A 23,570-nucleotide genomic window follows, 5' to 3' on the forward strand; every position below is an offset into this window, starting at 1 on the left:
AAGTTGGCAAATGCAATAAAAATATAAAATATAATGTACAAACGTCTTTCAGCCGCTTTCATTCTTCATCTTCATAAATAGTCCTTGATGTCTGCGCCAGCGAAATGTAAATCCTTTCTTTGTTTTACACAATTCTTAAATATTTTATGAAAATTATTTAGTTTAATAATTTAACATGACATTGACATAACATGACATTTTTTATTTATTTGAGCAATGAATTACTTCGCAATCTTCTGTGAGCATTTCGTTGCCGTTACCTTACTTTGTAGTTTGAGTTGTTTGAACTCCAAACATGGTGCACACTGAGATTTCATGGTGGCTCTACAGTGCCACCCACCGTTCACCAGCTTTAACAGACACAAGTTACAAAACACACATTTTTCAGCACATAGTCACGTGTACTGTCGTGTTATGCAAACAGAGAAGTTCTTGCTGTTAAACTGCAGGGTTAAAGCACTAAACATCACAGGTAAGCAGCAATATGAACATTAGAAGTGCAGACAAGTGCACAATCGTCCGCGTTGTGACGAGTAACTGTTGCTTTGTGTGTTTACAAGGTAGAAATGAAAAGCAAGCCCACGAAGTCAGCTGCAGCTGGATCAAAGAATAAAGTGAAGAAAACACCTGAGGGCGTCTCCGGTCCAACTCTCTCCAGAAAACTACGAGACAAAACAAATGGCGAAACGTCAAAATCAGGTATGAGGCTCTGAAAACACCTCAGTCCAGTGACAGCACTGTCTTTGTGACACTTGAATGGGTTCGTGTGTCTTCTAGGGACTGCTCTCAAGTCTGCAGGAGTCCAGAAGAGAGGTTGGGACGGGAGCATACTGCACTATATCTACAAGAGCACTCTGGGCCAGAGTTTGCACTCACAGATGAGACAGGTAAGAGAGCCTGATGTGGTGCTGGCCCCAATGCTGCTCAAAATACTCACACCTGTTCCAATAGTAATTAAAAAAAAAAAAAATCTAATCCAGGGACAAGTTCATAAGTCATAGTCCATCTGTTACCTCTCGTTTCCTTTTACTGGATTTATTCAGTGCAGGTGTGAATCTAGCTCTTTTGTCTCTCCAGTGTCTCCAGGAACCTTTCGTTCGCTCTCTGTCATCCTATCATTTCCACGGTGGCAGCAGCCCCTTCAACCGCAGGATCACCTGTCTTGAGTGGCATCCGATACATCCTACTACTCTGGCTGTGGGGTCCAAGGGTGGAGACATTTATCTGTGGGACTTTGAGGCGCCTGCCAAGAAGACCTTTATTCAAGGGGTTAGTTCCTGTTTAATGGTTTTGATTTGTTCTTTCGATTGATCAAAAAGACATTCAGCAAACTGATTTTAACAGAGGTCAGATGCATCTTCAGGCTGTGGTGCATTTCAGAGCGGTGCGATGTAGCTGTACTTAATGAAACACTGTTGTTGGCTCTCTGGTTAGATGGGGGCTGGAGACTCAGTGACAGACATGAAGTTTAACCACTTAAATCCCACTCAGCTGTTCACCTCATCTATGGGGGGTACGACAGCACTTCGGGATTTCAGTGGGACAACGCTAACAGTGTTTGCCAGCACAGAAACACTGAAGTAAGACTGGAGTGTCCACTTGTTTTTCTTCTGTGCACTAAAATCAAAAAGCGTTAGGGGTTAGTCTAGCATCAGTCTTCTTACAGAGAGTTCAGAGATCTCTCAGGGGAACTTGTAATCAAGGCAAGGCAAGTTTATTTATGTAGCACAATTCAACAACAAGGTGATTCAAAGTGCTTTACAGAGACATTAAAAAACAAAAACAAATAAAAAGCATGATTTAAGGCCGGTGCTGGTGTGAACGTTTGTGTGGTAGTTGTAGTCATAACTGCTGCCTGGTGACAGACCTACATTTGTATTTGTGTGTGTAGAACGGAGCAGGAGACTTTATCGGAGGGATGAAGTTTTGCCCCACAGACCTTTCTAGAGTCTATGTGGCCTCTGGCGAGGGCACACTGACCGCACAGAGTTTTGAGGGCCGCGCACCCACTGTTCTGTCCAGAACTCAAGACTGCGGCCACGATCACCACAATGTTTGGTGAGAAACTCCTAAAGAAGACTGATGCTCGGCATTATGAAAAAGGGAAAGTTCTTTCATTTCCCTCTACTGTGTCTGTAGGAATCCTGCTGCCACATTTTTTTAATAGCATTAAAAAGGTTTCATATTTCTTTTCCTATTTTATGAAATGTAATTTGTCAGGGCTATAATACAAAAAAAATAAATGGCAGATTTCAAAAAGCATGACTATATGCATGGGTAGACATCAGTAGAGGTAAATGAGAAAACATAGATAGCGGAGAGCATTGTGCATATATAATGTTATCTCTTGTTGAAGTGTCACGTAGTATAATACATCCTATTTTCAATTAAAGCTATGATTTGTGGAAAACATTATTTTGTAAATTCTTACATGTAGCTCTTTTCTTCCGTAGTTTTTGGTACTGCTGCGTTGACGTGTCTGTAAGCCGACAGATGCTCGTGACAGGAGACAATGCGGGGCAGCTTTTACTTCTGGGTTTGGATGGCCAAAAGGTGTGTGCCTCTTTCTTAATGAGGGCTTTCACTGGTTTTGATCAATTAAAGGATCAGTTATAGTTCTTATTTAACACAGAGCACTTTTTCTTTCGGCCCTTCCCTTTAGGGGTCGCCCAAGCCAATCATCTGCTTCCATATCACTCCTATCGATTGCATTCTCCTGTGCAAGTCTTCCTTTGTTACATCCATGAATCTCCTCTGTGGCAATTTAATGTTAATTGATTTGCTCTGTTTTAATGTTTCAGATTTTCAGTGACAAATTGCACAAAGCCAAAGTGACCCACGCAGAGTTCAACTCCCGATGCGACTGGTTGCTGGTGACGGCCTCAGTTGACCACACGGTAAAGCTCTGGGACTTGAGGAATATGAAGGACAAGAAAAGCTTCTTGTACGAAATGCCTCACGAGAAAGCCGTCAACTCAGGTAACACTTCCTCATGGAAAAACCTCTCATGCTTACTACTTCAAAAAAAAATTAAAAAAGAAAGAAAACGTTTTCTAATTGTCTTTAATTCATTTCTTTGATAGATTTTTAAGTTCTAAACCTAAAAGATCTGCAAAACCTCTTGACAAAGATTTTCATATCTCCTCACAGCCTATTTCAACCCTTTGGACTGCTCCAAGCTGCTCACCACAGATCAGTACGATGAGATCCGCGTCTACTCATCTTCTGATTGGTCAAAGCCTCAGCACATCATCCAGCACCCGCACAGGCAGTTTCAGCACCTCACACCCATCAAGGTTTGGTTCCTGTCTTTGGGCTTAAACTGTTCTTTTTGCACGTTGGAATTATTGTACAACATACATCTTTAATGTCTTTAACAAACAAGAATTGCGTGCACAAGTAGTTTATTATAGATTTTTACACAGAGTCAAAAGTATACACACATCTGCACTAGTATTCTGGCTGGATATTTGACCACTCTTCTTGCAAGAACCGGCAGAGTTCATTTAAATCAGCCGTTTGCCATCGATATAGGGTATAAGAATTTGTTGGAGAGATGTTAACATTTTCATATAATTGGTGACAACAGATTTTTCTGCTTTAATTGTGCTGTAGGCCACATGGCACCCTATGTATGATCTAATTGTGGCCGGCCGTTACCCCGACGATCGCTTCTGCGGGGCCGACCTGAGGACCATTGACATCTTTGACTCCAACACAGCAGAGCTCGTGTGTCAGCTGTACGATCCCACTGCTTCAGGGATCAAATCTGTGAGCATCATTTCATTGTAAACATAAAGAACTAGAACTTTAATTATTTTAAGATCGCGGCTTCTGTTTTTACAGATCAACAAATTCAACCCAATGGGCGACGCAATTGGATCTGGCATGGGTGAGCACTTGGACAAGTACTGCACATTATTAACAGCCATGGTTTTTATTTACTTCCCACTAAAGCGCTGTCCTGCTCACTCCCCAGGTATAACTGTGCTGGTCTGGGACCAGAACGAGTCACCGATGGGCGATCACCACGTTCAGCAGGAAGGACCATTGAACTCAGTTTTAAGAGGGCAGCGGAGGAGTCAGCCACACTCCAGTGGGAACCGGAGGGGTCCTGCTGTGGATGCAAAGCTTAAGAAAAAGCTAGCTTCACTGGAAGAAACTGAGACTAAAACCAAGAAGGGCCGCACTAAACAAAAACAAACACAGATGAGGAAGAAGTGAACTATAAAACAGCCGAGGTCTTAAAAAGCTGTGTTTCATATGCTGTTTATTCATTGTTACTGAGTCTCCACGTTCAGAGATTGTCTGCATGTTTAAAAAGTCTTTATATATATAAATGTGTTCAAAAGCAGTGTTTTTTTTTGTTTTTTTACTGTATGACAATAAAGATGCTCATTTCATTTATGGCTGAGTCATTCTTTGATTACATATTTCTTATTAATACAAAATCCAGAAACATTTAAGGCAAGTGGTTAATTGCATGCAACTTTATTTTAAGAATATCTGAAGAGATGATTCCCTCGGAGTTCGTGTACCGTGATGTTTGCCAGCTTGAGGAGAACTTCACCCCAAGCTTCCTGTCTCTCTTTCCTCTTCTCGTGCCAAGCCTGATGCGCAGTGTACACCATGCTCAGCACGACATTTTCAAACTGCCGCTCCATCATCGGTCTGCTCCTCTGGCCCTCGAGTGCATCTGCCATCTGCTCCATGGAGCTCAGACTTCTGGGAACATTGTCATTGATCAGAGACAGAAAAGCTCGCCCCTGCCTCATCGACGCCATCTCCTCATCGAGCAGGACGATGTTGTTGTCCTGATCGAGCTCCACCCCACCCAGCAAAAGCTGCACGAGTAGGGGGGGGACAAATGTTCATCAGTTATTTGTAATATTTAGCTTGCCTAAGTGTAGCCTTAAGTAAAGCAAAGAAAAGTACCTCATAGATCAGGTTTGCATTGGAAACTAGTGGGTCGGTGTTCTGAGGAGCTGGACTTAAGCCTTCAGCCACATCTAAACAGGAAAACACTGAAGTTTAGCTGCACTGTAATCAAATTAGTCAGTGGTGACAAACTGTCAGGGTTCAAATAAACATCTGTTCATCCATTTTGATACATACTGCACAACTGCACGCAGTATTCAGTGACAACATTCAAATTTCTCTCTTTTCTTCGCAGCCATGCCAGCGGACCTTCTGTTACTCACCCTGCAACACCTGCTCAAAGCAAAGCCACAAAAGGACCTGGAGGAAGATTTTCAGTTGGGAGCTCGCGGTCATTCTTCTTCTGATTGTTATCGGCAGATAATACACTCCTCACCTCATCTCCTCACCTCTACTCTTCCTAGTACTCTTTTGTGACTTCAGGCAGGCGCAGCTTAGACTGAATACCGTGCATTTTTCCACCTTGGAAAAAGAGACCAAAAGCCAGTTGGCAGTGATGCAGAGCAGACAGAAACGGATGGAAAGCTTTCAGCGAGCAGAGCTCAGAGAGGCAACTAATTCTGTTGTTCTTTTATTGAGCAGATTTCCAGCATGAACATCAAACATAGGAAGCACGTGAATGCACAGTATATTCATGTAAAACAAGAAAAAATATAAATACATGAAATTAGGTAAAGTGGATTCAAGGTGAGGCAACTCTCAACATAAATAATTCAAGGAAAGAAAAATGGTGAGTCCGTATTTTTTTCCTTCCTAAACTTTAGTGTTTTTGTGTAAACTTCTTATCTCTACCAGGACTCCCTGTCAGTGAGTCAGCCAGCTCTGCACATGTAAGCAGAATTCCTGCACTGAGTTGTCGCGCCCCACGTGTAGTATCCTTAGGGCCCAGCAGGGGGCTGTGGCACACACTTGACTGCAAGTTGAAGAAACCGCAGTAACACAGCTTAACCACAGGGATGCAGTAGCACCCATTGGTGCCGGTGAATGTGTCATATTTGCGTTCTGAAAAAGTTTATTTACTTCCGGTGAACAGTTTAGCTCCTTCTGAATGATAGAGTAGTGGAGATAAAGGTAACCGTATTTGTTTGTTACTCACATTTAAAGCCTTGCGTTTTTATTTTTATTTTTTGCCTCATTCACAGCCCTAGTAATAACACAGTCGACATAATTTTACGGTGGAATTTGTGCTCCAGAGGATTGTAGTCTGCTAACTGCTTTAGTGCTAATGCTAGCTAATCCTATCCGTGAACGCAGCACAGCTAACACGATTAACGTAGTAAATATAATGTAACTGCAGGGTTTTATCGTTACATTTAATGGCATCTTGACAGAGTTTTGAGCAGCTAGCATGGTATCTGCACTCACTGAGTTGTTTATTTGTGAATTAACTCGCTAAATTCCTGATGTTGGCGACAATTTAGAAACATTTGTGAATGACACTTAATCGGCCAACGAATAAAATTTACAAAGCATGTGGCAGCAACTTAAAATAAATGGCAAGGTTATGTGTAAACGCTCTGAAAGACTTTCTGTTTTAAGTTTTAAGGATGTATAGGACAGCTATTCAGAGTTACATACTTAACCGTGTTAGAATGGTTTACATTTATGTTGTTATAATAATTCAAATAGTCATTAATTTTAAAGAGTTCGAGAGTTTTCTTTATCATCTGTTTTTAATTTATACTCCAAAAGTGACTCATTGCCTATTCACATATACTTATGCGAATAGGCTAGTTAGTTACATTCACTGAAATTTGAACCATATCATCTCATTGGAGACAGGTTTTATTGGAAAATTGGCATGTTATTATTAACTAGATATGCTGAAAATATACTGACATCTGAGTATAAACATGTCGATCAGTGTTTGTTACTTTTTCACAGGCGAGCAGAAAAGATGGAGTCCAGTGAGGAGGGTGGCCTCAGTGTTGGGGGATCTGTGGGCGAGGAAAACTACTTCCTGGGGTACACGTTCACGGACCGCTCCCACTCGAGCCGAGTGGTGAAGAGTATTATGGATCTCTGCCTGGAGGACGGCTTGTTTGCTGATGTCACCATCACCGTTGACGGCAAAGAGTTTCACCTGCACCGCCTGGTGCTCTCTGCGCAGAGCAGCTTTTTCCGCTCCATGTTCACCTCCAATCTCAAAGAGTCGCACAACCGCATTATCGAGCTTAAGGATGTCAGCGCTACCGTCTTCCAGCTGCTGATTGACTACATCTACCATGGTACCATTAAACTGAGGGTGGAGGAGCTGCAGGACACCTATGAGATGGCGGACATGTACCAGCTGACTGCTCTGTTTGAAGAATGCTCGCGCTTCCTCTCCCGAACAGTGGAGGTCAAGAACTGCTTGCAGGTGAATTATTGTTTTTGTAACACCCGTTCTCATAGTCCTTGCTTCTTGGCAATGGTGCTGCAATACAAGTAATTCCTTTTTCATCTAGGTGATGTGGCTTGCAGACAGACACAGTGATCAGGAGCTGTATACTGCAGCGAAGCACTGTGCTAAAATCCACCTGGCCCAGCTGCACCAGACTGAAGAGTTTCTAAATCTGCCCCTCTGTCTGCTACTAGATATCATCAAAGGTATAACATTTTGCTTCTCTGTCACCAGACTAGCAATTGTTTTTACATATTTATTAAAATACATTTAGGATTTTAATGTTGCATTGCTAATTATTATTTTAAACAAGGGTATTATTATTGGCTTTGAGTTCAACAATTGATGCATTAATATTTATTTAAATCCTGAAAGTAGGATGTGTGAATAATGAACACTGTGCCTGAACTAATCTGAAAACAACAACAACAAAACAACGCTAAATCTAGATATTCTTCAAAAAAAGGCCTTTTTAAATTTTTACAATCTTAACGGAGAAAACATTTTTATGATCCTTTAACAGGAAAAAAACCCACATCTTCTGATCTAGTTTCAAACATGCCTTGTGTTTGTGTTCAGATGGCGTTCCAAGTTCTCAGAATCCAACAGTGGCCATCGAGTCATGGATAAATCACAATAAAGTTGAGAGAGAGGAGTTTTCTTGCATCCTTCAAGAAAATCTTAAGGTAATTTTCTCTCATATGGAGCTGTAAAATATTTTTAAAAAACATTTACATTGCTGATGTTTCCTTTTCTTCGTCTTCAGGAAATTGGTGAGAATGTCCATATTTACCTGATTGGCAAGGAGGAGACGAGAACTCACTCTCTGGCCGTGTCACTGCACTGCGATGAGGATGATGCAATCAGTGTGAGCGGCCAGAACAGTTTATGTCATCAGATCACCGCAGCCTGCAAACATGGAGGGGACCTATATGTGGTGGGGGGTTCTATCCCGCGGCGCATGTGGAAGTGCAACATGCACACGATGGACTGGGAGCGTTGCGCACCACTTCCCAGAGACCGCCTCCACCACACTATGGTGTCCGTCTCCACTGAGGATGCCATCTACTCACTGGGAGGTAAAACGCTGCAGGACACGCTCTCTAATGCCGTCATCTACTACACAGTGAAGGACAACATGTGGACAGAGACCAACCAGCTGGACACTGCAGTGTCGGGGGCTGCTGGCGTCAACCTGGGAGGCACCATCTACCTGCTGGGAGGGGAGGAGAACGACATGGATTTTTTCACAAAGCCTTCTCGCCTCATTCAGTGCTTCGACACCTCCTCCCAAAAGTGCCAGATCAAACCTTACATGCTGCCGTTCGCCGGCTGCATGCACGCAGCAGTCCACATGGACGTGATTTTTATCGTAGGAGAAGGAGACTCATTGGTGTGTTACAACCCACTGCTCGAGAGCTTCACACGCCTGCGCTTCCCCGAAGTGTGGAGCTGTGTCCCGTCACTGTGGAAGGTGGCCAGTTGTAATGGCTGTATTTACGTCTTCAGAGACAAATGTAAGAAAGGAGACGCAAATACTTTAAAGTTTAACCCGGCGACGTCTGTCGTCTCCGTAATCAGAGGTATTAAGATCCTCCTCACAAACTGGCAGTTTGTTTTGGCCTAACCTCTCCGCGGTATGTTCACACTGTGGTCAACACACCAGCCACAGAGAATCAGGGAAGACTGTTGGTTGACTGACCAAGACTTCACTCATGGAGACGTCCTGTGAAGAAATTTGTCCACGAGTTGTATTTACTCAGCTGTGTCACTTATTCCATTCAGACTCCACCACCGGCCCCACAACAACAGTTCAGCGGTGTGTCGCTTGTACTACAACGTGTCTCATTGTCGGCTCCTTTGCCGAGAATCTAATTTGTGGTGATGCTGTGAAAAGTGATGAACTAATCTATTGTTTTCTGTGCACTCCTCATTTACTGACATGCATGAACAGCTTCAGTGTAAAAATATTAATGAACACAAGGCATCTGTCACTATATTGTAAGTGTGTCATGATATTGTAGGTCAGATATCATAAGATGTTTTTAAAGTGCTCATGTTATACTTGTTTTCAGAGTCTACTAGAATAAGTTTACATACTTTAATGTTGAGTGTGTACACGGCCTTTTCATTCCAATAACTATTGCCCTGTTTAAAGCCCACTCCGGAGAAAAACACTTTGCTCTGATTGGTTTGTTAGAATGATCAAAGCAAAGCAAAGTTGCCTAATGTACATAACCCACAATGGTTATGGAAAGCTTAAGCTATATTCAAAATATATTGCAGCATCTGACTTTTTCTGAATGACTATTTTTATCTGTAAATATAAATATTAAACAATAGCTCCAACTTATGTGAATGGTCATCACATTTCGTCACACAGTGTTGCTGTTAGCAAGATTTTAGCCGTGAAGAGAAAATATTGATTGGGAATTTGCTATTTTAAAAAGAAGCAAAACAAAACAACAGCTGTTTTAGTTTGAACATGACAAGGTGGGACAAAATATTAATAACACAGTATATATCATAGGTAAGAAATTCACGGGGAGCTAAATATAATGAATTGGCATTAAAATGTAAATCTTACTGTAATGATTTTAATAACTATAGGTTTACAAAAAGATTATAAATCTTAATTCTTTTCATTTTTGTGTCCATCTGTTTCTTGTTTTTTGACTGAATTTTGTTTGAATCACCACTGAATCTGGAATGAAGGCTTGAAGCACAATGTGCCAGTAATAATAAAAATAAGAATAATACATGTATTATTATTGACACCACAGTGCTTAAATACATAACTCATACTTTTTAATGCCTTTCTAGGATTATTTTTCTACAGTTCCACAGATGTGAAGTATTGCAGAGGATACTTGCATTATGATAACCATTGTTGTAGTATTGTACCAGGAAAGTTTTTTGTGATTCCCAGGAAATTATGGTGGATTGTGGATGTAATTCAGGCACCTTTTTTAAATTAAACTAACCATCGGGCGGGTATTATGCTTATGTGTTACATAAGATAAGTCACAGAACAGAAGGTAGGTTTACATGCACTAAATGTGTCAGACTGAAGGTTAATGGAAACATGAAAGCATAGTACGGGCACTTTAAGTTGGTGTGTGCAGACATGATAACAAAGGGTGTTTTTTAACTTTTCAGATTTTCTTGTCTCAAGATTGTATTTTTTGATGTACACCATACATGTTCAAGTTAACCATTATCTGAAATGTTAAATATATTGCTGTAGCTACAAGCTTTGAGTGGTTGTTTTGATATTTATAACCTTTAATGAATTAACAATGCTACCATTGATCCTGTGTTTAGATACAGTGATGCACTTACAAATTGTGCCTGTGTAGGTCTAGAAAACTTTTCCTGAAAAAAGAAAAAGTACTTAATTAACATTTATCTGTTTATGTCCTTGTGAGATAAAAGGGGCATCGAAGGAGAGAAAGCAACCACACAGACGCCAAAACTTTGATCCCATTGATGTTTTGCAGGAGGCTATGCAGCTGAAACCCAAGCCCAGTAACATGTCAGACTTTGTGAACTATTCTAAGCATCAGTTGATGAGGGGTGGGGGTTTCTGGGGCCACATATGAGTCTCCATAAGGACTCGCAATAGGAATTGAAGCTAAGAGCACCAGTAAGACGGGCGCAGTTTGAATGTCTGGATATAAGCTGCTCGCGAAACGGTGTCACAGTTCACCGCCGCCCATGTGAGGATCTGGTCGGATGTTTTTGCGGATGAGTGCTTTTAAGTCTACAGAAGTTTGTGATGTCACTCGTGTAGTTAGTCCTTGAGTAATGTTTAGTGTAAAGGTAGATTGCTAGGAGCTGTAGTGACCTTGGGACGGTTTGCTGAGGGCAGAACATAATTCCTGAAGGGACACATGGTCTAGAGTGACAGGGCCATCTGCTGTAGCGCCAGCAGTAGGAGGAAAGCGGAGGGGGGCGGGTTGGACACCGGGGTGCTGAGAATTCCTTTCGGTGGGTGTGGAGGGACTAGATATTCTGGGATACCACTGCTATCACACTGCTTGGGAAACATTTTTCTCTGACGTGTTTCGAAAGGAAATCTGAGAGAGAATTTTGCAAATGCTTAATGGTGAAGGGGAAACGTGGCTCGGTTAAATGGGGAGGATATTTGCTTGGCCCTTCAGCTCTCCGTAAACCGTTTGGTAATAATGGTCTTGGTGTGTCGCCTTCTCATTTTGGTGGATCCAGTTTCCTTTCCATCTCAGCACAGCCGGAGCTGATAGAGCGGGATCCTGTGGGCCTTCTGGCACAAACCTCTCAGAGGGATCATCTTCAGGGGATCTTCTTTGGAGTTGTACTGTTCATGGCAAGGATCTATTTTCTTGCTGCCTCACTGAAATTGCATGGCCTAAACGAATGAATATTTTTATGAGGCACCTTGCACCAGAGATGGGCCAGGACCAAACCAAGCAGCAGATAGAGAAGGGTCTAAAGTTGTATCAGTCCAATCAGACAGACAAAGCTCTGCATGTGTGGACAAAAGTGTTGGAAAAGACCTCAGATCCCGGAGGAAAGTTTCGAGTGCTGGGGTGCCTGATCACAGCTCACTCAGAAATGGGAAAGTACAAAGACATGCTAAAGGTAGGCTATCAAAACCACAGCGAGCCACGTATAATGGTATAGTATATCTAGCATTTCTGTAAAGGAGTAAAAAAATCTACCTCAATAACCGTAGCTCATACTTGTATGACTCATATTCCAGGACTAAACAGCCACGCTTTATTTATATTACTAATGTTAAGACATTATTCACATTTTGCATACTGTGCGATTACATTTTTCTTAATGCAAACAGCAGTAGGCGTGTGTGTGCAGTTCCTGTTCCAGTTACTAAATGTCACTGAATATCTCATAATTTTAAATGTCATCATGTCAGCTGTGAAGTGCCACCGTTTACACAGTTGTAGCATTGTAACATTTCCGCAATGTGTCATTGATTATTTCATGAGAAGAGGTCAAAGGTTACCTTCTTCCAACCACAGCGAACTTGAGAAGCATGGGTTAATTTGTGGCTTCCACATGATGCGGAGTAAATAAGTGCTCTGCAACCTAAGTATGAGTGTGGGGTGTCTTGTTGACATAATCATCCTTCCTGAAGCAGCGCCCGCTCTCACTAACTCGGCTTTAATGAGAACTGTAAAAAAGTAGGGGTCTTATGTCTGAATGAATTTAACAAATTAAAAAGTCTTTGAATCTGCGTGAAGTTGAAGACTATGCCTGTTCCCTGCAACATTTATCCTCTTACTCTATCTGCAGTATGCCCTTGAACAAATTGACACAGCCAGAGAAATGGAGGACCCAGACTACCTGACGGAGGGCTACCTGAACTTGGCACGCAGCAACGAGAAGCTGTGCGACTTCCAGAAAACAGTCTCATACTGTAAGACCTGCTTAAACATGCAGGGCACCACTGTCAGCCTGCAACTCAATGGCCAGGTATGTCTTAGCATGGGCAATGCCTTCCTGGGTCTCAGTGTCTTCCAGAAGGCCCTGGAGAGCTACGAGAAAGCCCTGCGCTATGCACACAACAACGACGACAAGATGCTGGAGTGCAGAGTCTGCTGCAGTCTGGGAAATATCTACGTCCAGCTTAAGGTACTCAAAAAGCTGTTTTTCTGACAAGCGATTCTTGTTTTCCCATCATTACATTTTGCTCAGTTTCAATAAAAATGAGCGATTACCGATAAATAAATGTAAAAATCGTACATACTTTGGCTGTTCCAAACGTCTCCGCTGTGTTATTTGAGTAAAACATTCACTGGACTGCACGTGTGATTCCACAATCAATGATTTTGCCAGCGTATTCACAGAGTATGACAACACTGCAGAACATCTGAGCCAACATCATCAATGCTTAGCCTGTGTAGTGCTGGGCATTGTAAAACAAGAGCTGAGTGAGTTGGCCGGCTGGTGTGTGTTTTTTTCTTTTTTGTAGTACCCTTGACATCTGAGATTTGTATATGTAATCCTCTGGCTTCCCAGAGAGGATTGGTTTCAATGGGATAGTGATGAAGTTCTGCTTGAAGAATGCACTCATGTGTCACGTTATTTTATGACACAAAAAAATATTACATCCTGCATCGCAACGCGATTTAATATTGTCTGAGTGCTCTTGTTAAGAAGATTAAAAACCAAAATGCTAATGCTAGTAGTATCTAAAAAGATGTGGCGCCCTTTTCTGGTGTCACCTAAGTGGTCATTCACATGTGCCTACAGGACTTTGAGAAAGCCCTGTTCTTCCCCTGCAAAGCGGCCGAGCTTGTCAATGACTACGGCAAGGGCTGGAGCCTCAAGTATCGAGCCATGAGCCAGTACCACATGTCTGTAGCCTACAGGAAACTGGAGCGCCTGCCAGATGCCATGGAGTGCTGTGAGGTATTGTTTTATAACACATCATTACTGTCCTCAGAGACAAACTTACATAACTCAGAGCCTTCCTCGCCATCTTGCTGACCCAACCCCCGTGCCTTTGATTGCTCTGAAGTTGGAGCTGCAGAGACAGTAGATGCTGCGCTGCCGACAGGTGCAAGTGGCAGTTGTTCTTTTGTACGAGGCCTTAGACCCTGACAAAAATATGCTCAGAGAGGCGCGGTTTAAAATGTTAATGAAGAGGGTGGATTTAGTCTTTGCTCTGTTCTAATTATGTACTGGGGGGGGGTGAAAGATAACTCGATTTCATTGCCTCTGAGTGTAGAAGTATAGTAACAAGACAGCAGGATGCATTTCAGATTTATTACATTTAACCCAACAGTTTATGCATCCGGACATACTCAGGATACCACGGACAACGGCTCATATTTATTCTATCACATCTCTCTTTAAATGCACACTGCGATACAAATAAATCTGTGTAACTGCAGTTGAGAGGATGCAGCTTAGAGTTTCAATTTAGTTCAGGGTGTTGGTGTTACATGATGGAGGTAGGACTCTTCTAATGTCTGCTCTTTACTTTGTACCAATAACTAATCTGTCTTTTGCTTCAACAGGAGTCCATGAAGATTGCCCTGCAGCATGGTGACCGGCCTCTTCAGGCTCTGTGCTTGCTAAACTTTGCAGACATTCATCGCTGCAGACATGATGTTGATGTACAGTACCAATATTGCATTCACATTAATGTAAAATTTCAAAACTGGTCATCTACAACTAGTCTGTGCATTTACCTTTTTGGGGTTTTTTCTCTTCATATGTTCAGAAAGCATTCCCTCGTTATGAGTCTGCGCTGGGTATTATGACTGAGATAGGAAACCGTCTTGGGCAAGCACACGTCCATCTGGGAGTGGCAAAGTGCTGGCTTCTGCAGAAAGAATTTGACAAGGTGCCCTACAGTTTACACAAATATAAATTCTGACAGTAAAGGGACACAATGTTTTATTTGTACTCAAAATAATTATCTGGTATTTATAAAGTGTTCCTGTTCCTGTTCATGTTCCAGGCTCTTGATTCTTTGCAGCGAGCACAGGAATTGGCGGATGGAATGGGAAACAAGGTAACTGAACAGGAAAAGAGCTGCAGGGATAGTTTAGCCATTTCTCATTCTAGATTTGTTTTCTTTCAGTCGTAGTTGTAAAGATGACTGTTGGTTAAACAAAACAAGACACCTGAAGATTTTAAGCACTAGTTTCTCATGCTTTTAAACTTTAAAGCAATGACATTGTGATTCTTTCTCTTATACAAGCTGTGCACACTGAAGGTTCACTGCTTGAGTGAAGGGATTTACCGGAGCAGGGGGCAGCTGAATGAGGTCAGAGAGCAGGTGGTGAAGTTCCTCCAGTGTGTCGAGGAGCTGGAGCTCTACTGTGGCATGTGTGGAGAGTCCATCGGGGACAGGGACCAAAAGCTGCAGGCCTTACCCTGTTCCCACATTTTCCATCTCAAGTGGGTGTCTGTTCAAATCTCGCCTGGTATTAGTTACATTACATTGGAGAAATGCAGTGTTTTCAGTGGGAGAAAAACGAGGCACTTGGACGAATGATGAAATGTTTTGCCACTGATCCTACTCGATTGGGCATGCATCACAACTTTGCAGAAACAACAAAGTGCCGATTGTGATTCGGATTTTCTTCACCTATAAATTGTTCTCATAACCAAATCTAGATGTAGTTTAAAGAGTGTATTTCCCATATTTCTTTGTCTTTCAGGTGTCTCCAGACAAATGGGACAAAAGGTTGTCCTAAATGCTTCAAGTCCTCCATGAAGCCGGGATTTGTGTGATTGCGAGGCTGCGTTTGAGCGTTGGATCTGCAGACACGGCATGGTGCCTCACAGGCTCCTGACTGATCTGAGAGACGCAGGTAGCCTTAGGAGGTGCTGAGGAGTGTTTCATTGCTCTGAGCAGAGGATGCTGAACTGAATCCAGAATGTTGAGGCATGTTGCTCAGAAGACACGATCAAGGCATCCATCTTTCTTAGACAACAGTCTGAAGCTGACAAAGGAGGTATAACCGATGGAAGTGTTGCAATTCGAGATAAGCTGAAGAGCCTACATGGTCTCTGATGACTGGCCGTCTGTTGCAGCATTTAAACAGGAGACCGACCGTAAAAAGAACATTTACAACATAGTGTGATTGTTATTTTATACACTGGAATTGCTTAGTACAAAGTGAGACGAAATTACATCTCCCCAGACTTAGTGTCATGACTTTTTGTTCAGATTCAAAGATTCAATGCTGACTTTTTACAGCACAACAGTTGAGCCATATTTATTACTGAAACCTGTGTACATACTATTCTCATGTTAATTTCTTTTAAAAGTTTGATTTATTTGACGTGTTTTGTAAGTCCTGAAACGAACTAAAATCTCTTAACCATTCAAAAACTAGTATGTCTTTACAAAACAGGTACATGCAGCTGTTTTCTTCTGTCCTTATTCACAGAAATCCAGGAGCCAGCCAGTTTCCTTTTTCCTTTCATTGCTGGGAATGTTTCACATTCATTAATTCAAAACGTTTTTTTTTTGGGGTTTTTTTCTTTGCCTGTCCCATTTGGTTCTTTAGCCGTCAGAATTGTTGCCTGAAGACCAACAAGGATACCCAATGGATTTACTTTGCCAAATGGATCATCATGGCCTTGTCGTATTGGTCCATTTGATCGACCTTTGTTGTTATTATTTATTTTATTATATTTTCAGTTGTTACAGACGGGACAGACATGACTGAGGGATAGGAAACGGAGAAAGAAAGATGAAGGAAAAGAAAAACGGAAGGGAAGAGGGACAGTGAGAGAGGGCACTTAAAAAGAGAAAGAAGAGAAAATAAGCAAAAAAACAAACAAAAACAGAGCAACATACTAAACCCAACACCATCACATTAATCTAGCTAAGTGTAAACAGCAGTAAATACGAAATGTTGAATGTTGTTGTGTAGCAAGCAGCGCACATTGTGCTTGGAAATAGCAGCCAATAAAGGTGTAGTTTATGTCTATGAACAGTGGACACCCGTGTGCACACCTGTTTTCACCTGTTCAAAACGTTTTGAGAAGAAAACCCTACGGGGAAAGGATCTTTGACCAATCACACACTTACACACAGTTATTTGGGGGCAAATGCGTTCAGTGTATTTTAATGTATTGTATTTGTGAAATGGTGAAATCTCTGTATATTTAAAATATTTACTTGGAAAGGTATTTTAGCGAAGCCACTTTAACTGAGATATCATGTCAGTGAGGGGTTGCATGTTTTTTTTATTTTATTTACGATGCAGAAAAAAAAGTTTAGATACTTCAAAATATGCACCCATGTGACTGCATAAGTATTTCTTTCTTTCTTTCTTTCTTATTTAGTGGCTTTTATTATTCGTATCCCCTATAAATCATTTCTAAGGAACACTATGGAAAGAGCTGTCATAGACTGAGGTTTCTCACGTAAAGCCACTTTTTCTCAAAAGCTAAAACTCCTTTCACTAAAGTTCCTGTTGAGATTGTGCTTGTAGATAGCTTTAAAGTACTCCCGTGGCCGTTAAAGGGACACACTGATAAATTCAACAGCATAGTGATAAGGAGATAAAGATCTGATTTTGTGTTGACAAATGACAGGAGCCTTTTGAAATACTTTAAGTGCACATTGGAGATAGAGAAAAGTGAGAGCAACACATTTACACAAGTGTTTCTGAACAAGCACTTATATCTCTGATTATAAGAGCACCATTTGACCTTGCTTTTAAATGGCATCTGAATCTTATTTGAGCTCTCTGCATTCAAAATAATGCTGATTCACTGTTTACCTGTAGCTCACTCGCTGTAATGCACATATATTATCTGCCGGTTATTCTTGTTGTCTTGTCTGTAGTATAAAAAAAACAACTTTACTGACAGTGCAGCCGCCACTTGTCTTTTAACAATTTAAACTACCTCTGTTTTTGCCTTTGCGGATTAATGCAGTAATACCACAACATTTAAATACATGTAGATTTGTTATGTTTTTCTAGACGTCATGATATAAACATGATTTATTCGATAATGTCTCAGCTGTCCAGACATGGATTGAGCCTGGATCATGGAGACCTTCACTAAAACTTTCTTTCTGTCTCGGATGAGGGTTAATCCATGTCTGAGAAACTGACTGTAAGAGTTTGACTACGATGCATTGTTAGTAAGTTTATGCATTTAGTCAAATGTCCTTCTTGTGTTTAACATGATGGTAAATAAAAACACTCTTGAAGGTGACTGTATTTTTGTATTTTTGTTTGGTAATTTGGCAACAAAATAATTTTTCTGACCCACTACCACAGCTTCAGGGAATTCTGGATGACTTGCACGATTAACCAGAAATACCAGTTGGCCATCTTTTACTGAAACCGCCTACAGTCACAATGCCTTGAAATTTAAAGGAAGTTTTCTTGTAAACTCACTCGATAGAAACCCTTCAACCTGATGGCTGCGAAAACGACGGTTCCTGAAGAAGACATAACTTGCCCTCAATGCACGGACATTTATTGCCTTCCAGTTCTTTTAAAATGTGGCCACAACATTTGCAGAGTTTGCCTGTTTAACTACTGGGAGTGGAAAGGATTGCGAGAGTGTCCCGTCTGTGGCATCGTGTCTGACACCAAGAGACCTCCTATTAATCTGGCACTGCACAATGTCGCAAAGGAACACAAAGTGCTTATAATGACCAGCAGTCAAAACAAATGTCGTCAACACAACGAGATGTTGAAGATTTTTTGTCACAACGACCGAGAGCTCATCTGTCTTGTCTGCCAAGTTTCAAAAGAGCATAAAGTCCACGAATGCAGCCCAGTAGAAGAAGCAGCCGAACAGAAAAAGGTTTGTGAAAATAGAAATACTTCCACCACAACACAGTAGAAGAAAGTCAGTTATATTGTCTATTTGTTAAATTTTAATAGAAAGAATCTTAGGAGGCCGGAACTGATGAACAAGACTAATCAGCTGTTTGTTTGAGCTCTGAATGTTTAATTTCTTCTTGAATTTCAGGCAGAAATATCAGCCAGCCTTGAGTCTTTACAGAATAAACTCGAAATACTGAAGAATACAAAGGAGAAATGGGAGGAAACTAAAACCTATATCAAGGTAAAAAACATTTCCAGTGCCTCTAGCATTTTGACAACGACTCCAAGCATGCAACTTTATTTTGCCTCCAGCTTAGATTGAAAAATCCCTCTGCGTGACAACCATTCTTTCTCTTTACTGGCATTAAAAAAACCCACATTCCTGAACTTGCAGACGCAAGCATATGAAAATGAGACAGCAATCAAGGAGGAGTTTAAAAAGTTCCACCAGTTGCTTCAGGACGAGGAAAACACAAGGCTGAAGGCGCTCAAACTGGAGGAGGAAACCAAAACTCAAATCATGCGTAAGAAGCTGGAAAACATCAGCGACCAGATCAACACACTCTCCTCCACCATCAGTGATATTGAAAAAGCCCTCAAAGCACAGGATATACAGCTTTTACGGGTACATTTACTGTCATTATTTACAGACTGCATTTATTTATAATAACTTCTAGATTATTTGTCATAAAAACAGTCAAGTAAAAATTATTTAATTAAAACAACAACAACAACAACACATTAAATATGAAAAACAACACAGTAGTAGTAGAGAAACATCGGATGTTATATATGGCAAATAAACATTTCTATGAAGCTTCGCTGTGCACAGTCCCGACAGTAACTTTTTCCTGTTATTGTATTTTGTTTAAGAGGAAAGGCTGCATACAAAAGATTAACCATGGCATAATGCATTTATCATGAAGTCACCTTTTGAAGCTTTTTGTTTAGAGTCTAAATCGTGTTCATTTAAAACCACAGCTTTTGGCTACAGCTACCTGTGCACGCATCCACCTATCACTTAGCAGCCACACTCCTAATATAACACTGTCACTGAGGGGGAGGTCACTGAGGTAGTTAAATAACTCTTGGGTGGTAGGGCCACCGAGGATGAATTCAAAGCTCTGGATATTGTGACTCTGCGGTGGCTGACATGTCTTCGTAGCATTGCAAGGAAGTTGAGTACAGTGCCTCTGGATTGGCCAACTGGGGTTTTGATTGACCTTTTCAAGAAGGTCAATCAAAAGTGTTTTCCAGCTTCGAAGAAATCAGACTTCTCAGCCTCCCTGGGAAGGCACATCAGTTGATCCTCAGATTCAGGGGGAACAATGGAGTTTCAGGCAATTTAGCACTAGATTAACTTTTTGTCCTCCTGAACATATTGGAGGGTTGGTGGGAGTTTGCTTAAGTAGTCTAGAGGTTTGTGGAGGACTTTGAAGGGTATGGAAGAGTTACTGCTTCAAGTATAGGAATTTAAGCATCTTGGAATCTTGTTTATGAGTGAGGGGAGAGTGGTGTGGAAGATTTGGCATAAGAGTAAAGTTGCCAATCTACTTTCTCATCCTGTCAAAATGCTTGCCTGGTGGGTGGAAAATGGATGAATGGATGCTGGCCACTATATTAATCCACAGTACAATCTGAGCAAATTAGGTGGTTCGTTGTATTATGTTTTGCATGTTCCCAATTGATACAAAACTGTATAAATCAAACTGATGTGAATATTATAGTTTAGAAGGCTGTTCGATCATAAACAGTATTGGACACACTGAAGTTCGGCCTAATGGTGGCGCTACAGAGTTAAATTTCAGCAAACTGTCATCTAATTATTATGATCATTAGTATCAAGCATAGCATAAAGTTTTCCAGACAAGTTCAATTGTTCAGAATTATTCAGAATCGTTCCTCTCTGTTTCTAGTTGTAATAGTTGCTGTTGTAATGCAGTGTATCACCATATGTCGGCACCTCCTGTCTCATTGTCTGTATCTGAGTTTCCTGTCGATGCATCTGTCGCAGTTTTCACTGTGTATGTCTTAAATTTAGGGTTAGGAGGTTGATGACACCTGCCATCATAGCGCAATTTATCGTTTGTACATATACAGTATGTGTAGTTTTGAATTATTGTACATGTTTGTTACCTTTCAGTCAATAATTTCCGATAATACAGCTGTACTGCATATGTGATTTTGTAATGCAGCATGTCCTTAATGTACTCTCTTTCACATTCTCTCTTCAACTTAAGGACTACAAGAAGACAAAGAAAATGTAAGCATAACCCACTATCTACCAAAATCAGCATCAACCCTTTCCATGAGAGAATGCTGTAACAATTTTAACATGTTTCAGGCTCCAGTGCAGCATTGGAGAGCCAGAGGTAATCAGAGATATCCTGATAAACTCTGCAAAGCATCTGGGATCGCTTAGTTTTCACATTTGGAAGAAGGTGGAAGACAGTGTCAGATGTGGTGGGTTAAAGAAAAAATTCAAGTTTACTCTAAATTCTATCATATTTTCAACTAACTGAATTTTACGGTTTCCAGTTCCTGTTGTTTTGGATCCAAACACTGCCCAGTCCAACCTAGAGTTCTCTGAAGAACTATCCTGTGTGCAATACAGCAGCAAGAAGCTCCTACCCAACAATCCCGAACGCCTCATCAACCGTGTTTCTGTGCTGGGAGCCACTGGTTTTACATCTGGAAAGCACAGCTGGACTCTAGATGTGGGCCAAGGCAAAGACTGGTACATCGGAGTGGCTCTAGACTCCATCCAAAGAAAGAATACCATCTTCCTCAGCCCTGCTGAGGGTTTCTGGGTAATTGGCTTGAGCAATGGAGACTCACTGTGGGCACAGACCACACCTCGCTCCAAGCTCCCAATGAAGGAGAAGCCCAACAGGATTACAGTCGAGCTGGACTATGAGAAGGGAAAAGTCGTTTTCATTAATGCTGCAGATTCTACAAAGATCCACACATTCAAAGACAAATTTACTGAGAAGGTTTTCCCCTACTTTTCCCCCGGATTGTGTGAAGACAAAAAAAAATCAAGCAAACTGAAAATCTGTCCCCAGGTAATAAAAGTACAAGTAGAATAGTCAGAGGCTACATTTTATTTAACAGGCTGCGCTGACTGATAAATCAATGCTTTACACATGGAATTCAGGAGGAAACAACTGTCTGAGGAGTGGAACTCAGACACTGTTTTTCTTTTGTATGTGGCATAGGTATAACTATGGGAAAAAACAGAGACATGTTTTCAGGCAAAGTGATATTTTAGCTTCATTTTCAAACATAGTGACAAAGGTTAATAATAAAAAACATTAGATTAGAATAGTATAGAACTGTATTAATCCCTATGATGAGGTCAGTTTATTGTTCATTCTTGAGGATGTGGTTTCTGTGTCTGTTCTTCCCATCCTCACATACAGATCAACTTTAAAAAGCAGTGCAACTCCATGGCTGCAGATGTTTGTATGTTTCCTGTGTTTGCTAGTACTTCTTAATTAAAGGATCTAAGCTTTTTTTTCTTTCACCGCCCAACAAAATTCAAATAACTACATAAAAAACTGAAACAACGAAAAAAACAAAATAACTTTAATCCTTTATCAAAGGGAGATGGAGAAAACAAGAAGCGAGACAGGTTCTCTCTCTGAATATTTATAGTTTCCCTTTTCAAGTATTTCTAGCACACACTATGACAGGCAAGGACAGGTAAAAATAAAAACCATTTTTAGATTTTAAAATAAAATGTTTTATTCATCTAACTGTGCAAGAGGTTGGAAAAGTAAAGCTTCAGTATCTTACCCAAGGATACTTCCATATGTAGAAGAAACCAACAAACAACATGAAATAGCTGGCATCTAGTGTAAAGGTTAATGACATTTCTGTGACAACACATATTAGGAAACTAAGCCATGCTGGTAAGCACTCAGACACTCTTATTAGTGCTGTCAATTCCTGAATAGTGGAAAAAGGTTATCTTATGTGTGGGCTGCAGGTGTGTTGTTCTGTGACATCACCGTAAACGTTTCCGGTTTAAAAGCCTGAGGCTTTTCTGTGTGGAGTCAGACATGCCAGGGGCAGGATGATTAACTGACAAACTATTATTGCAGCACAACACAAAACTGAAGTAAAAGGATTTCCGTGAAGGTAAAAATCAATAAAATCCATTCATTTAATTTTGAATTCAAGTTTATTTATATGGCTTCAAATGCAAACAACAGCTGCCTGTCTCTAATACTGTAAGGTGTTAGAGACAAGGCCAGCAATCTGATGATCCCCTATGAGGAAGCACTTGGCAACTGTGGGGAGGAAAAACACCTCTTTGGAAAGAATATTGTAGTAGTCCTGTTATTGTAGTAGTTGGAGAGTCTCCTAGTGTGTCGAAGCTTTACAAATTTGCAATTATATTTGCATTTCAAGTTATGACAATGATTCGCTAAACATGTTTGTGTTTGTTACAGTAAAAAATATAACTTTTTTCTACGCTGATTTTATGTTTTTTGTCTGAATTTAGATCAATTGTGTTAATATAGTATGTCAAAATGAAAAACGTGAGGTTGTGCTTAAAAAATGAATGATACCAAACAAGGAGGATAAATATTCTTTAAAGGTGAAACGTAGAGATGAAATCAAAAGTAGTCAAAGATCCTGGACCACAACTAGTCATATTACTCAACTTTGCAGACAAACATCACTGCATGTCTGCATCTTGATGTAAGGTGCCCAGCTGTGGGTCGTGACCGAAAGAACGAGATCGCGGATACAAGCGGCGGAAATGGGTTTCCTCCGAAGGGTGGCCGGCCTCTCCCTTAGAGATAGGGTGAGACGTTCGGCCATTCGGGAGGGGCTCAGAGTAGAGCCGCTGCTCCTCCACATCGAAAGGAGCCAGCTGAGGTGGTTTGAGCATCTGACAAGGATGCCTCCTGGGCGAG

General features: G+C 41.0%; 5 protein-coding genes across 7 annotated transcripts; 4 read left to right on the top strand and 1 right to left on the bottom strand.

Moving 5' to 3' along the window:
- The first annotated feature begins 194 nt into the window (after positions 1-194).
- ddb2 (damage-specific DNA binding protein 2) lies at positions 195-4,407 on the top strand. Of its 3 annotated transcripts, none has more exons than XM_085461956.1 (11): positions 195-472; positions 565-699; positions 778-887; positions 1,078-1,269; positions 1,435-1,580; positions 2,454-2,553; positions 2,802-2,979; positions 3,151-3,296; positions 3,616-3,771; positions 3,847-3,892; positions 3,980-4,407. In XM_085461956.1, the coding sequence occupies exons 1-11, from the start codon at positions 316-318 to the stop codon at positions 4,222-4,224; spliced, it is 1,611 nt and encodes a 536-aa protein (XP_085318082.1). In that variant the 5' UTR covers positions 195-315; the 3' UTR covers positions 4,225-4,407. The 3 variants fall into 3 exon arrangements, with proteins under 3 accessions (XP_085318082.1, XP_085318081.1, XP_085318083.1); XM_085461955.1 differs by lacking the exon at positions 1,435-1,580 and adding an exon at positions 1,892-2,058 and having other exon boundaries at positions 196-472; XM_085461957.1 differs by lacking the exon at positions 1,435-1,580 and adding an exon at positions 1,892-2,058 and having other exon boundaries at positions 197-472; positions 561-699.
- LOC146704670 (protein FAM180A) lies at positions 4,391-6,929 on the bottom strand. The gene is made up of 4 exons (XM_085461959.1): positions 6,813-6,929; positions 5,202-5,400; positions 4,936-5,009; positions 4,391-4,844 (listed from the first exon to the last, which is right to left on the bottom strand). Exons 2-4 carry the CDS (start codon positions 5,272-5,274, stop codon positions 4,497-4,499), a joined length of 495 nt encoding a protein of 164 aa, XP_085318085.1. The 5' UTR covers positions 5,275-5,400; positions 6,813-6,929; the 3' UTR covers positions 4,391-4,496.
- On the top strand, positions 5,923-10,574 carry kbtbd4 (kelch repeat and BTB (POZ) domain containing 4). The gene is made up of 5 exons (XM_085461958.1): positions 5,923-6,009; positions 6,823-7,297; positions 7,386-7,527; positions 7,901-8,007; positions 8,088-10,574. Exons 2-5 carry the CDS (start codon positions 6,836-6,838, stop codon positions 8,946-8,948), a joined length of 1,572 nt encoding a protein of 523 aa, XP_085318084.1. The 5' UTR covers positions 5,923-6,009; positions 6,823-6,835; the 3' UTR covers positions 8,949-10,574.
- Positions 10,575-10,950: 376 nt separating this feature from the next.
- On the top strand, positions 10,951-18,024 carry rapsn (receptor-associated protein of the synapse, 43kD). Its single transcript, XM_085461960.1, has 8 exons — positions 10,951-11,941; positions 12,617-12,955; positions 13,577-13,735; positions 14,347-14,445; positions 14,553-14,675; positions 14,793-14,846; positions 15,036-15,235; positions 15,499-18,024. Exons 1-8 carry the CDS (start codon positions 11,717-11,719, stop codon positions 15,569-15,571), a joined length of 1,272 nt encoding a protein of 423 aa, XP_085318086.1. The 5' UTR covers positions 10,951-11,716; the 3' UTR covers positions 15,572-18,024.
- Positions 18,025-18,215: 191 nt separating this feature from the next.
- On the top strand, positions 18,216-23,127 carry LOC146704673 (zinc-binding protein A33-like). The gene is made up of 6 exons (XM_085461961.1): positions 18,216-18,619; positions 18,788-18,883; positions 19,037-19,267; positions 20,883-20,905; positions 20,987-21,105; positions 21,181-23,127. Exons 1-6 carry the CDS (start codon positions 18,227-18,229, stop codon positions 21,729-21,731), a joined length of 1,413 nt encoding a protein of 470 aa, XP_085318087.1. The 5' UTR covers positions 18,216-18,226; the 3' UTR covers positions 21,732-23,127.
- The last annotated feature ends 443 nt before the right edge of the window (positions 23,128-23,570 follow it).

Source organism: Copadichromis virginalis, linkage group LG7 (genome assembly GCF_057382275.1).
Source record: "Copadichromis virginalis isolate Kocher_CV1m ecotype Utaka linkage group LG7, C_Virginalis_male_GT1.1, whole genome shotgun sequence".
Classification (NCBI taxonomy): domain Eukaryota; kingdom Metazoa; phylum Chordata; class Actinopteri; order Cichliformes; family Cichlidae; genus Copadichromis; species Copadichromis virginalis.

Coding starts and splice junctions, on each gene's coding strand:
- ddb2 (XM_085461955.1), top strand. CDS start 316: ATGGTGGCTCTACAGTGCCACCCACCGTTCACCAGCTTTAACAGACAC. Junction 3,297..3,615: donor AGCACCTCACACCCATCAAG/GTTTGGTTCCTG, acceptor ATTGTGCTGTAG/GCCACATGGCACCCTATGTA. Junction 3,772..3,846: donor CTGCTTCAGGGATCAAATCT/GTGAGCATCATT, acceptor CTGTTTTTACAG/ATCAACAAATTCAACCCAAT.
- LOC146704670 (XM_085461959.1), bottom strand. CDS start 5,274: ATGACCGCGAGCTCCCAACTGAAAATCTTCCTCCAGGTCCTTTTGTGG. Junction 5,010..5,201: donor CTTTGAGCAGGTGTTGCAGG/GTGAGTAACAGA, acceptor TTTCCTGTTTAG/ATGTGGCTGAAGGCTTAAGT. Junction 4,845..4,935: donor ATGCAAACCTGATCTATGAG/GTACTTTTCTTT, acceptor CTACTCGTGCAG/CTTTTGCTGGGTGGGGTGGA.
- kbtbd4 (XM_085461958.1), top strand. CDS start 6,836: ATGGAGTCCAGTGAGGAGGGTGGCCTCAGTGTTGGGGGATCTGTGGGC. Junction 7,298..7,385: donor AGGTCAAGAACTGCTTGCAG/GTGAATTATTGT, acceptor TTTTTCATCTAG/GTGATGTGGCTTGCAGACAG. Junction 8,008..8,087: donor TCCTTCAAGAAAATCTTAAG/GTAATTTTCTCT, acceptor CTTCGTCTTCAG/GAAATTGGTGAGAATGTCCA.
- rapsn (XM_085461960.1), top strand. CDS start 11,717: ATGAATATTTTTATGAGGCACCTTGCACCAGAGATGGGCCAGGACCAA. Junction 13,736..14,346: donor ATGCCATGGAGTGCTGTGAG/GTATTGTTTTAT, acceptor TTGCTTCAACAG/GAGTCCATGAAGATTGCCCT. Junction 14,446..14,552: donor GCTGCAGACATGATGTTGAT/GTACAGTACCAA, acceptor TCATATGTTCAG/AAAGCATTCCCTCGTTATGA.
- LOC146704673 (XM_085461961.1), top strand. CDS start 18,227: ATGGCTGCGAAAACGACGGTTCCTGAAGAAGACATAACTTGCCCTCAA. Junction 19,268..20,882: donor AGGATATACAGCTTTTACGG/GTACATTTACTG, acceptor CTTCAACTTAAG/GACTACAAGAAGACAAAGAA. Junction 21,106..21,180: donor GGAAGACAGTGTCAGATGTG/GTGGGTTAAAGA, acceptor TACGGTTTCCAG/TTCCTGTTGTTTTGGATCCA.